Below are 13235 nucleotides of genomic sequence, written 5' to 3' on the forward strand. Positions count from 1 at the left end.
TTTACTTAAGAAGGTTCAGATTCGAGTCCAGCTCGGGTCTTTCTGGGTGGAGTTTGCATGTTCTCCGTGTCCGCGTGGGTTTTCCTCCCGTCTCCAAAGACATGCTTGTTAGGCTGATTGATGACTCTAAATTGACCCTAGGTGTGAGTGTGAGTGCAAATGGTTGTTTGTCTCTATGTTAGCCCTGCGATAGGCTGGCGACCTGTCCAGGGTGTACCCCGCCTCTCGCCTGATGACAGCTGGGACAGGCTCCAGCAGCAGTGGATAAAGCGGTAGTAGAATATGAGATGAGATTATTTTACTTATTTGTTTTTTTAGTGTTTGAAACACAATTTTCACATATTTTGTTTGATGGTGTCCTCTGTTTGGCTTTTCCTTTCTTGTATTAGTTCCACTATATAGTAAATGAGGCCACTACCATCATATACTTCTGAGTTTAAAATAAATAAATAGATTTAGATTTACCAGACTCATTAGGGTGTATTTTCATTAGGGTATTGGATTGGTTTTGATTTGAATTGGATTGAATTTTACTCGGTATTGGATCGGAAATTAAACCAGTGGTATGGAACATCACTACTGTGAATGTAGTCCCATCGATCAGAGTCAGCTTTTCAAAATAACACTCACGGAGAGTGAGTGTATTAGTATATTCTCTAACATATCTGTTTCCCTCGTTGATTCCAGCCAAAACAGACCATTGAAATATGCTAACCAGCGTTTACAAGCTAGAGTGTTAGAGATGTTTTGCCTCCAGCTAAGCCCCGCCCCTCACAATTGTGTACAGCCTGCGGACGACGTTTTGTTGACTGGTCCAGCACAGTGTACAGAGAGTTATAGTAGTCTAGATGAGAAGTAATAAAAGTGTGACTGATCCTTTCAAAAAATGTATGTAAGGAAATGTGTAAGGACAAATCTGTCCATTGGATGTACCTTACACATTTTAGGTACAAATGATAGATGGTCTGGATTCTCAGATTTGCCACTCTAATGTTCCCTTACTTTGTTTCCTTATCCCAACAAATATCTTAATTTATTGCGAGAGATCCCTATGCCACGTTCCACTCACAGTGACTAATGAGACACAAGCGTTGTAGCTGTTAAATTCACATTAAACTTTTCACAAGGTCTATATTCGTGTTTCTGTTCAGCGACTTTATCAGATTTTGGAGCCTCAGCATTTTCAGTAAGCCAGCGATTTTTAAATGAGCCCATTAAATGAGTCCAGTATTTGGGCCGCATTAGGAGATAATCAAAGTATATCATAATTTATTAATTTCCACTGTCTGTGGCTCAAGTTTCCCTGTCTTTCACCTCTGCGACCCATCAGACACACCTGCACCACATCGACTGCTGACCTCAGTGAGCCGAGATTTCGTTATGATAGGTGTTTGGTTCCTCCCCCACAGCTGTGAAGGGAAGGGCAGTCGATAATAAACGACTGGGTGACTGAGTTTCTACTCGCCTGATAGAAAATGACAAGATAACAGTCACTCTCTTTGGTTGCCTTCTTGTTGGGTTTAACAAAGGTTTACTGACGCATGCTTTTTAGGTTGAGTAGTGAGAAGGTGTCCATCATTTCAGTGGCAGAGCTGTCAAAAATCTAGCGTTCAGCAGTGTTCGGATTTATGGTATTTAGCACTTCAGATGACGTCACATAAAAACAAAGCCCTGATTTGTCTCTGTGTCGGTACACGGCGTTAGAAAATGTAAGTAGCATATACATAACCAAGGAATTGTATGTAGTGCTGAGGAAAAAAAACTAATCAGAAGATTTTTAATTGCTGAAATAAACAGACTCGCCATTAGTATTTATAGGGGCTGAGAAAAACATCAGAGGGAAGCTCCATCTTCCAAACCACAGTTTAATCTGCCAGGCATTAACTCATCTCTGCTCTTACGGATCAATCTTAAAATCCTGGCTGTTGTCCAAGGCCTCTGAGTAATTCCCTGAGCTTTAATAGCGCTGCATCTTAAACTGACTATCACAATTACTGACAACAAATATGAGCTACCAAGGAACTCAAACACCAAAAGAGTGGATTATGTGGACCGTTAGGACGTCAGTGGCCTGGCGTGGCCTGAAGAGAACCCTTTTGTTTCTCTGCTCTCCTTCGCCACACACTTCCTCTCCGTCACTGCTGACAACCCAGTGAACCTGCGGCTCAAGTCTGCAGCTCTCCTCAGGATTTGTCACGGTAGAAGTGAGCTGCTGAAGAGAGAAAATAAGTCTGCTTATCTTTTTTTTTTTTTAACCGGCTGTCTTATACATTGGGGTCGGCTCCTTTCTTCTAAATTGTCACGGTATCACGCACAATGATCTGAGAGAAATGCGCGTCTTGCGTTTATTCAAGTGGCTGATGATAGTAAAACGAACACATGGACGGGTTTTTAAAAAGGACTGTCATGTGTCAGTAAGAAAGGGGCATGTATTTATTAATTCCAGACACACTTTGCTCTTACAAGGACACGGAGAATCTGCTATTTCTCAGTGAATAACCAACGCTAATTGCCCCTAATTAGAAAGCCTTGATTGAAGTGCAGCTTCTGATTTAGGAGGAGGCCAACAGTGATGACTCCTGTCTCGGCTTCTCGTCGTTTGTTGTAATTGTTCTTTTTAGTATTCATTTCTTTTTCATTGCCCCCGTCAAAGGACCTTATGAATAAATTCAAGTCATTTGTGCAAAAATAAGCTTTTCCTGGAGGGCTTATTGTGTGGAACTCAGCAACCTCACACAAGCTACATGATGTATTATCTGATGCTTTTACGATCTTCATCTCCTTTGATGTCCCACCTCCCACATGGTAGATTAATAATTGCTTGTTTTAGTATCTCTATAAGTAAGATTTAGTTTTATTCTACAAATAAATGAGCGGACACATCTAATGTCTTGACTTTGTACGGTTATGTTTGTGAATTGGACAACTCTGCTCCGTAGTTTGGATGATCTGCCTCTTGGGGCAATGACACATGGTTTTAATTTACAGAGCGGTGACACCTTTTGAAAAATGCTTTTAATTCCCCAAAACAATTACTGTGTTCTTTAGTCCTCTATTTATACGTACAGTACTGTTCAGCCAGAGGCACATCAGCCACAACTCCATGAAGTATTAAACTTCAGCCATTTTTGAGTGCCCCGTTACAGATATGCTATAATTAGATTCCTGTGCTTGAAAGGCTCGCAAGGGTGTTGATCATTGTTATTTCATGAGGCGTGCGAAGCAGCGGTTCTCAGCCCACTCACTATCAGCAGCCGAGTTGGAGCCTCGAGATTTTCATAGAGAGGGAAATAACTTCATAAATTGGTCGAGGTTATTTTTATTAATTTGCAATAACGTAAAAAGCTGATCGTTTTCTGCGTCTGCATCGCATTGTAGTTACCTAACTGACCCACATGTGCTGTGTAATCAACACTTTAATTTATATTATCTTGGACAAAGAGATGGAGGGTGTCTGTGTCAGTTTAAAGCAGCACGTGTGGATGAAAAAAAAACTAAAGCAATAGCGCCCTCTGGCCTTACGATTGTTAAATAACATCTTTAAATTGTCATAAACATACTATCTCCAGTCGTTTTTCTAACTGATTTTAAGCCTGTGAAAGCATCAATTAGTGCAGGATGTTAAGCAAATCTTGCAGATTTATCCATAACATCTGATGAAATAACGAGTCTGCCAATGAAACACTGTCTCCAGTTAAAAGCTGTGATAATGTTTGTTTTTTTCTTCTTCTTTTCCATTTCCTTCCCTATTCATTTCCAGGGTAAGTGGCTGCCTTTCAGAGACTACGGGATTCAATTAAAACCTTTACCGTTGTCCTCATTCAGCCTAAGAGTGAACAGTCCTGCTTCAGCAGAATCGCTACTCGGGAGGCTTTGTTAGCATCTGTGCATGATGGTTTTGATGTGTCCAGCAGATGCACTGAAGAATGAAATACACTTCAACTGTGTTACCTGGAAACATCAGGCTTTACTGATTGGACAATGGGATCAATGGATATCGAGAGCTCTTAAAGCTGGAGATGAAATGTTCCCCGTTCGCCGCGTCATTCGAGGACGTGTCATGTGAGAAACTGATACATATTCAAAGCAAACAACAGGCAACAACATGTCGGCATGTACTGAAACACAAACCCGAGCGCAACAACCCGCAGATGGCGATTACAGTTGACGGAAAAGAACCAAACGTTTGCGTGAGAAGTTTAAAAAATTATTTATAATATGATACAAGGATATTTTTTGTGCAAGAGGTTGTTGGGGCTGTGAAACCTGTACATTATGAACAAAGCACTTAAAATCCAAAAGCAACCTGAAAGCTGAGCACGGCTACTGGGCCATGATGGTGTCACACGGCTAACTATGAAGGTAACTACTATACAAATTGTTTCCACCAGTATACAATGGCTGTATAGCATTAGATTACATATTTATATAAAGTGCAGAAGAAATACACACTTACAGTGAGGGCCTGAAGTGCTACGTGACTGAGTGTAAACCCACCACCACACGCTGAAATATGGCCAGGCGGATGGGCAGACACGATCTAAAGACTTGGCTGGGCGGTATCACAAACTGTTGGCTGTAGTTAGAATATATACTGTAATACAAAATGTATGAAAGGGTTACCCATCTGTGCAATATATATTGAATTTTACAAATATCAGTATGAACAAGTCTGAAAAAGTCGTTTAAACCCCCCTTCCCACCCACCCCCCATTTTTCTTTATAGACACATGCTTCCTATTCATGCTGAAGCATATGAAGCATAGCACCACAGGATCTATTGGTTGTTGTTGTTGTTCCACCGTTGAATATGAAATGACCTAAAATAAAAGAGACGATCCATTCCTATCTCAGGGGAATAAGACATATTTGACAGTAAAAGGTATAAGAAAATATATGCGCTGTTAGTGACTAGATTACACGTTTTTGTATATATTTCATAATTCTGGTTCGTCACTATAATGTTTCAGGGTTATAAAAGCGAGTGAGTTCAGCATCACAGTCGAGTCTCAAGAATACAGGAGAGCAAAGAGGCGTCAAGCGGTCCGTCAGACTCCGTCCAGCACCTCTCCATGCCAAAAACACCAGCAGCTGGGGATTGTGGGGGATTATCTAGGTCTGCTGGGAACCCTGTTGAAAGGACACAGGATTTAGGTGCAGGCAGTAGAGTAGGCATATGTTGTATATGTAACTTCGCTGTTAAAAAAAAAGAAGCTACTTTGGTCCTTACTGAGTTGGTTCTTTTACGTTTCCAGCAGTCTGGATTGAGTCTTTTCTGCTCCTCAGCCAAAGCCTTGGCCTCCATGGTGTACATCCTCCTCTCCTCACTCTTCATCTTCTTCCACTTGTCCCCCAGGATGACGCTAATGGCTCTGGAGCGAAAGGTTGGAGAGAGATGGAGACTTAGTTTGTCAGGTTTTTTTGAGTGGAAAGAATCCGTCTTTGTTTTCCATTACAGTTTTTGCCATTTCCCGTTTGCGCGGAGAATATAAAAGATCCGAGAGTGCAGCTATTTGGAACAAATAAATTGAATTGATGCCCGAGTTCCTAAAAGGGTTAGTAACTTAGAAAAACAACAAAGTATAAGTGAAGCAGCACTTAAGGTTTTGGGGGACTTGTGCGCTGGGTGGTATTCCTGCATTTGAAGAACTTTAATTTAAAATAATATAAAAACAACATTTACTGGATGCAGCAGTGCAGGCCCCTCCGTCTTACATGCTGGAAAGGGGATCAGCTTAATAAATTGGTCTAGGTCCTGTTTGAAGATAAGTGTACTGCTGGGCTCTTAAACTGCTGGACTTACTTAAAGAGAGAAAAGTTTGCCACACCGTGCTTACAGCTCATCCAGGTGTTCGAACTCCAATACCCACTGGTCTGAGAATCATTTCTCAACAGAACAATACAAGAGAAACTGCAGAACTGAAAGCATGACAAAAAAGACCCTATTTTATAGTGTCACTTGATCTTTGCCTTAAGGCCTTTGGAGATTCATGTGGAATTCTGTTCATGTTAAATTACAACTTCAAATGCTGTATAATGTCCTGTATTCTTAGTGTGTAGCTCAGGGCTTTACAGCTGTATATTTACCACCGTTTTTAGCTCAGAGCAAACTGTCAGATCTCCGTAACACCAGGTGGCTGAATTCAGGGTTAACAAGAGCGGCACAAAGGTGCCACACAGGACACAACTCTGTACTTGTAATAGATGCAACACATGGTTGCAGGGAAAAAAAACAACTTCTGATCAAATTATTATTAAACACTATTCAGTTAACCAAAAACGTAATCATTCCTTTAATGAGAAGTATCGCTAATTAGTCACGATTAACAGTCTGTCGCACACGCAGAATCTCTGTCTTCTCAACTAAGCTGATGTTAAGTGTGTTTGCCTGAGACGATGATGCGCGTTTGGTTGTTTTGCCGTGTACTGATACCGAGAAGAATGGGAGCTGTCTCTGTACGTGTCACGGTGTCGGCGTCTGTGGTTCTTGAAACTTTTTCATCATTTTTACAATTACATTGTTGTTGGAAGCTGTGAATCAGATTAGCCCTCCAGTCAGAAGCTGCCCTTTCATTTCAGAGCCATAGAGTAATATCCAGTGTGGCTAAAAAAAAAAAAAAAAAAAAAGGAAGTAGTCCCACTGTGGGTACCATGTCTGCCAGCTTTGGATGCATGCGTTGTTTGTGCAGCGTGATTGTGTTTGCATTCTTTCATTTAATTTATGTTGCAGAATAACAATGAGCAACTGAAAATATTGAAATACTAATATTACTGGATTTGCATCTACTCATCTCTACGCCTCATTACTGGATAGGAGAACAACTGTGCTCCCACTGACTAGACGTTCATGGAGAGGAACGATCGTTGGAAGCAGCTTCGCCGTGCAGCCACTTTGTTCGATGTCTGTTCCTGGACAGGTAATAGACTACAAGTTGTTCCCTAATGTTGACTTCTCTCACAACAAACCCCATCGGTATCAGAAACACAAACAGCCAGTCAGTAACCAAGCGGTGTCTCAGTCGACAACAAATCCTCAACACACACTAGGCTAAGCATAACCTCTGAGCCTGTGCACATACAGTAGCTGTGCTTTTACCCTGTTAACGTTAAAGTATAAATACAGCTCAAAAGTCCAATAAACCAAAAACTGCATCAGATAATCTATTCTCTTAGCTTCCTCGTGCTCAGACAGTTTGAATATTTCTGTATATTTTAAAGAAGACGTCCATAGAGGGGAACATGGCCGTCTCACACAAGCGGCAATGTCACAGAGTTGCCACTGAAGTGTCTCATGTTCTCCTCAACATTCTGTCCTCATCTGTGTAAAAATGAAGTAGTGAAACAAACATGTGATGGGTTCACGATCACGGTTGACTGAATACACTACAGGTGTGATTCTGACATCAAAATGTCCTTTATAATGACTTACTGTTACACAGCCGTACCTGTGGCTTTGCTCTCATAGTCTGTTTATAGTCTGAAGAGGTTTGACATCATGTACCCTCTCACTGTTGTGTTAACTGGGCCCCAAGATATGACACACCATCCGAAATTAGCTTAGCTCTATTACCACACACATGTTGGCACAATCGGTGTACACTCTGTCTCATTATCGGACATTTCCACACCTGTTGTCCTTCCCGGGGTACATCTGCGTGTACTCCACTCTGTATTTCTTGGCGAAGAGCATGAAGGCATTCATTGGCCGCTTGCATTTCGTAGGCGTGGCACCACTGGCTGTCCCTGAGTTGTGGCTTCGGTTTGATTTGCCGCTGGAGGATTGCGGGGAGCAGGAGCGCTCGAGTTTATCACAGTCTGGACTTACGGCACCTCCGCTGGACAGGGAGGCCCTGCGCTGACGAGCCATGCTGCTCAGAACGTACACTGCTGAGGAATCTAGTGGGGTGAAGTCGTAACTGCAGGGAACAGGAAGGGAAACAGAGAGACATGTCTTTAAATCTGTCACAGGCGCTATGTAATACGATTTTTCTAGTGCATATACATGTTATGTATAACTTTAAATTCTGCTGCACTGCAACATTTTTCACTTTCTTACTGTAAATAATGTCTTAAATCTACAATTACACCACCATTACATGTCAATCCTTGAATATTTGGTATTTGAAGCATAAATGTAGCAGAGATTTCTGCTATTTGTGCTTCATTTAAACTTCTATTTCAGAAGAGGATAGACCTGTATTGTATAATCCTTCACTGCAAAGTTGACACAGACTATTCGCTGATGCCGTCACTAACAAAAACACAGTAATGCTATGTAACAATGAAATATATTCCTGGCCTATCCTTGACCTGAGAACAGACAGCTCATGTAATGATATATATATATATATATATATTTAATAATATTTATATATATATATTATTATATATATATATATATATATATAGTATAGTACAGTATAGTATAGCCTGTATAAAAACAGGTTGCAACTCAGCACCACCAACAGCATTAAATAGTCCTGCACATGTTGTAAGATAGGATAGTGTATTTCTCTGAATCGTTCTCCGTGTATTGTTGATGTTGATGTATTCTACCGTTGCTAGTTTGCTACAATGACCCACATGGCTCCTTACTTGTCTTTTCACGTGATCAACGACTAGTCGTCATGATGCTTAAAGCATCATGACACAGCAGTGAAGTTGACAAACTGACTAATCGGCTAGTCTGTACAAGCCCTGATGTATTTTTTTTTTTTAAAAGAGAACATGTAAAAAATGTATACTTTATGTTAAAGTTCAAAAGCAATGACAGGGTGTTTAATATCATTTGAGGACAGATGGGAATATATGGTGTCCCCTTATGTCGACCAATGATGTGAATAACACGTTCCTTAAATATTAATTCGGCTCATAAGGAAAAGAAAAAAAGTCTATGTATTTCCATCCACAAAAAAAAAACAGGACTGTATGAATTGTCATCAGAGGTAGACATAAATCCTGCAGTTGTTCTTCCGACTGATGAATCATCCTCACAAAGTCATCTAATGTCATCTCCCTCACACACAAAACAATATGAATCTTTATTTAAAGAGTGTACCTTCTGAAAGTATCAAAGACGACTGAGTCATCACAGTTAATGGCATCTGGGTGGTTTGGTGGCAGGCACACATCTCCCAGCTGCATCTCATAGCAGGGGATCCCATGGTGCACCACAGTGAGGCTTGGATAAAAGGAGGACCACCCTGTAAAAGAACGGATGGTAATTCACAGGTTAGTTTGATCCTAAATGTGTGAATTTCAAAACAAACTGGAACATTGTTATCTTGTGTTGGCAAAGACTGATTTCACATATTGCTATAAAATCTTGTTTTGATGTAATATTGCTTTGCTCTCCTGCCAACAAATCTGTATTTGTTGACTGCCTCTGACTGTCAAACAAGGAAACATAAGGATAAAGTCTATTTGAAACAGTATATTTGGCGCGTGCAGCTCAACAGGACTGAAAGAGTCTCGTACCTTTACTTTTGACAAAAAATGGGTGATCCAAACGGCATTCGGCTGTTAGAAGGCCTTCATCTGGCGAGCCCGGGTCAAAGGTCAGTTTAAGAACAGCTTGTCCATAAGATACTGTTTCTTCATGGCTCATCAACTTCAGTCCACCTGAACCATACCTCTGTAAATTAAGCAAAAAAGCCAGTAAGATGAGTCTGTATTCACCTACATAAATTGAAGTAATTACCAAGGAGGAATTGACATATAAACACCTCAGTGTTCCATTGCCTAAAATTCGTTGACTGTCTGCCACCTTGTGGCCAATCCCAGCAATTGCATACAGACGTCTGGTATTATTTACTCATGATCAGATGTAATGACAGTGTATTAAGTCATACATATTGTAAGTCACTATTTGTTCCCTTACCTTGACAGAGGATGAGGATGGCATCATGGTTTCATCATCTGAGTCATCATCTGAATCCCTGAGTTCATCAGCTTCCTGCCACTCCACGTTAGGACCTCGATGGAAGCGCAGGCGGGTTCCTGAATATCAACACAACAGTGTAACATGATGAATGAGCCGATGTGTGTTGATACTGCGGAGAAAGTGCTACAAAAGGAACACAATACTGCTGTTTGGACACCAGAGGTGAGGACTGTTTAACAACATGCACATCCTGAGGCCATTGTGTTCACATGCAAGTGTCTAGGAAAAATCAGTATATAAATGTGCTGGCTGCAAAAACAAACAAACAAAAAAGTATTCTTCTGGGCAAACAGTGCGGGGTGACAAAACATTATTTATATGGATTAATTCTGGATCATATGACCCAGGGAGTGCATTGTATAGTAAGCTGATTGTAGTTAGTTAGTTTTGTCTAGTGTTTTTGTTCATTTATTACCATATAGCTTATATATTATAATTACATAGGCCCCAAAGAAACACGTGGATTGTCCCTCTCAGAGAAATGTGTAGTAAAGTGATCCGTAATGACTTACAAATAAAAACAAAATACACTTACGTGTATATCAATTGAGCATATTACAAAATATGCCTTAATTTATGTTTAAACATAACTAATTTAAAAATTTACAATGTAGTATTAAAGCATTAATGATGATTATATGATGTTTATACTAGACCATGTGCCTTTAAGCTGTGAGGTATATTTCTCAAGTAATTTCTTGAGTTAACTTTCACATGTGTCAGTAGACTGAGGTCCAACTGTGTGTGAATGAGTGTGTGTGCACCTTTTAGGAAGCAATGCCAGGCAGTGGAGGGCCAGGAATGAGACCAGGCCATGTCTTCGTCATCAGAAAACGATGAGGACATTGAGAAAACCCCTGACTCTGATTCACTGCTGGCCTGTGGTAGATCACAAAAAAAATATTATAACAGACATCGGTAAAATAAACAGCTTCAGAAAGCTTGTTATACAGAATGTAGCAGTAGGTTGAAAGGGAAAGATTACCCTGACACGCCTACGCTCCCTCAGGTGGCCTCTGGACGGGTTGGGTGCGCTACTGGCTAAAGGGGGCCGGGCGTAGGAATGTAAACTATTACTGTTGCCAAAAATGTGAACTGGAGATGATCTGAAAAAAAAAAATGACAACGTTATAAATATGAGTTGCTTATAAAGAAAACACAATTGCAGTGGTGATACACTGACAGGCATTTATCATGAATGCATGTTATCAGTAATACTATGTATTCTGACCGCGAGATTTTAACATATACACCTCTTAATGCAATCATCTAATAAAAGATTATTTAGCCAGAATTAGAAAAACGTTGACCAAAATTCTGTTTATAATGACATAGGCATGCGACACAATGCCCGGGGATATTTCACAACCATGTTTCTAACTTGCAAGTCCTGCTGTGTGAAATAGGTGCGCTGGAGTGTGTGTTATAACATGTGTCAGTCTGCCTTTGTGTTTATGTAGCATGTTAGACTTGGCTGATTTTCAAGTCACTGTGTATTTATGCAAACCTCTTATGTGGGGCATCCTTCAGTAGGGGACTCTGAGGACTGGTGGCAATGTTGGCCAATTCAGCAAGCCAGTTGGTGCTAGGGGAGCAGCTGAGCTCCTGGTGAGACACAGCTCCAACCTGAAATAACCCCGGAGACCTCTGGTCCTCCTCCACCTCCTGCAGCTCCGGCATGTCATCTGGGGAGAGATGACAGTCACAATGAATACATAGGAAAAAAGCTCAGTTAGCTTAAGTAAATGGCAAATTGAACAATTTTATCGAGCAATTTACCATAATCCATGTGGCACCCAGGTGAGGAGGGCAGGTCTTCGCTACACTTGAGTGGATCAAAAGACTCGTCCATTCTCAGATGTTCTGCTGTTTCCTCTTCTTCTTCTTCTTCTTCTTCTTCTTTAACAGGCTACAGTTCAGCTTACTGGTCTTCCATTGTCATAGTCTGACACATAAACTGGATTTAGACAAAAACAAAGGACAAAATTGGAGCACATTGATGAGTGCCACTCACAATTCAATTTCTATCAAATATACAATAACCATAAATAAAATTAGAACGAAATTTGGATTTTCAATAATATTACGGTTTGTTTTTGACAGTGTGGAATTACAACATAGTTATAATACACATAATAAGTAAAAGATATCATGTACAGTGTGTAGTCGCTGCATGTCGCGTATAGCCTCAGTATCAAAAGGTAGGCAGCCTTAAGGGAAGCCTTTGTCTCTGAATCGACACAGTACACCGCTGTAGCTGGTCATGTGACTCGCTGCGTGGAGGCCTTGTTTATAAACTTAAAAGGGTTTGGCGCATGCGCACCAGAGCTCATTCATTCATAACTACGCAGCGAAAGTGAGAAAAATGAAAAAATCATCCCGAAAAGTGGCACATAGAAGCTGGAAAACACGATTATTTTTAGACATGCATGGATGCCACCTCCGGAGTTTAATATTTTGAGTATTTATTAAAAGTGTGATGTCTTTGCACGACGTACAACGGAAGCAAACCCGTCACGGATTTAAAGTAGCTGCAAATACCAATATTAAATCATATCATAGGTAAGAACTAACGGTCATATGCATCAACGGCGGAAGCACGCTCAAAAAAACAAACCGTTTGACGGTGTAAACGCGGACACGGTGGCGACACATCGCTAATAAGACGCTTTTAAAAGTGTCATTTCGTTCACAAAGACGGACTGAAAGACAGGCCTAGTCTTTCCCCACTCCTCAAAAGCAGCAGCCGTGTCCTCGGCGCAAACCCAAAGGCTGTCGGGTCTAACACTGTAAACAAAAGAATGTCAACAAGTTGAGGCATGACGCAACCTCTCTACCTCGTTCAAAATGAATGACACGAAAACCTCCGCCAGCATTTAGGCGACATTTCCCACAGTTCAAAGCAGCTTTCTTTGACCATTTGAAGACTTCTCCAAATACACAACGCTGCTGTCGAGTGGATTTGTTATCATCAAAACAACAAGCGCCACAGCGAAAAAAAAACAACAACCCACAGTCGACCTCAACCTGCCAATCGACATCAAATAAGCGTGTGACAACCTAACTAAAACACCGCATTAGAAAAGCAAATGCACGCGTCACAGAACGACGTAGTCAAAATAAATTTTGAACTTTTTATTTATTCGAAAAAAACTAGTCAACTTCCCACTTACCAGACCTGTCGCCATCAAGAAACTCTGAGGCATTCACTCGAGGGGTGGGACTGAGTGTTTCAGAGGAAGCCTCCCATTGGTCCACGAGAACATCAATAACAAGAATATGCAAAATCTAT

The 13235-nt window shown here is 40.8% G+C and overlaps 1 protein-coding gene across 3 annotated transcripts; it reads right to left on the reverse strand.

The window, feature by feature from the left end:
- Positions 1–4191: 4191 nt before the first annotated feature.
- hbp1 (HMG-box transcription factor 1) lies at positions 4192–13231 on the reverse strand. 3 transcript variants are annotated; one of them, XM_047595263.1, is made up of 11 exons: positions 13117–13231; positions 11723–11900; positions 11451–11628; positions 10929–11049; positions 10708–10822; positions 9881–9999; positions 9478–9634; positions 9059–9203; positions 7629–7916; positions 5231–5372; positions 4192–5130 (listed from the first exon to the last, which is right to left on the reverse strand). In XM_047595263.1, the coding sequence occupies exons 2-11, from the start codon at positions 11793–11795 to the stop codon at positions 5113–5115; spliced, it is 1356 nt and encodes a 451-aa protein (XP_047451219.1). In that variant the 5' UTR covers positions 11796–11900; positions 13117–13231; the 3' UTR covers positions 4192–5112. The 3 variants fall into 3 exon arrangements, with proteins under 3 accessions (XP_047451219.1, XP_047451220.1, XP_047451218.1); XM_047595264.1 differs by lacking the exon at positions 13117–13231 and adding an exon at positions 12561–12578; XM_047595262.1 differs by lacking the exon at positions 13117–13231 and adding an exon at positions 12101–12190.
- Between the last annotated feature and the right edge of the window lie 4 nt (positions 13232–13235).

Source organism: Mugil cephalus, chromosome 10 (genome assembly GCF_022458985.1).
Source record: "Mugil cephalus isolate CIBA_MC_2020 chromosome 10, CIBA_Mcephalus_1.1, whole genome shotgun sequence".
Taxonomy (NCBI): Eukaryota; Metazoa; Chordata; class Actinopteri; order Mugiliformes; family Mugilidae; genus Mugil; species Mugil cephalus.

Bases quoted from the DNA above. Each gene is read 5' to 3' on its own strand.
- hbp1 (XM_047595263.1), bottom strand. From the start codon at position 11,795: ATGGACGAGTCTTTTGATCCACTCAAGTGTAGCGAAGACCTGCCCTCC. The intron at 11,629-11,722 runs GTAAATTGCTCG...ATCTCTCCCCAG, and splicing joins TGGGTGCCACATGGATTATG to ATGACATGCCGGAGCTGCAG. The intron at 7,917-9,058 runs GTACACTCTTTA...TGTTCCCTGCAG, and splicing joins GTCTTTGATACTTTCAGAAG to TTACGACTTCACCCCACTAG.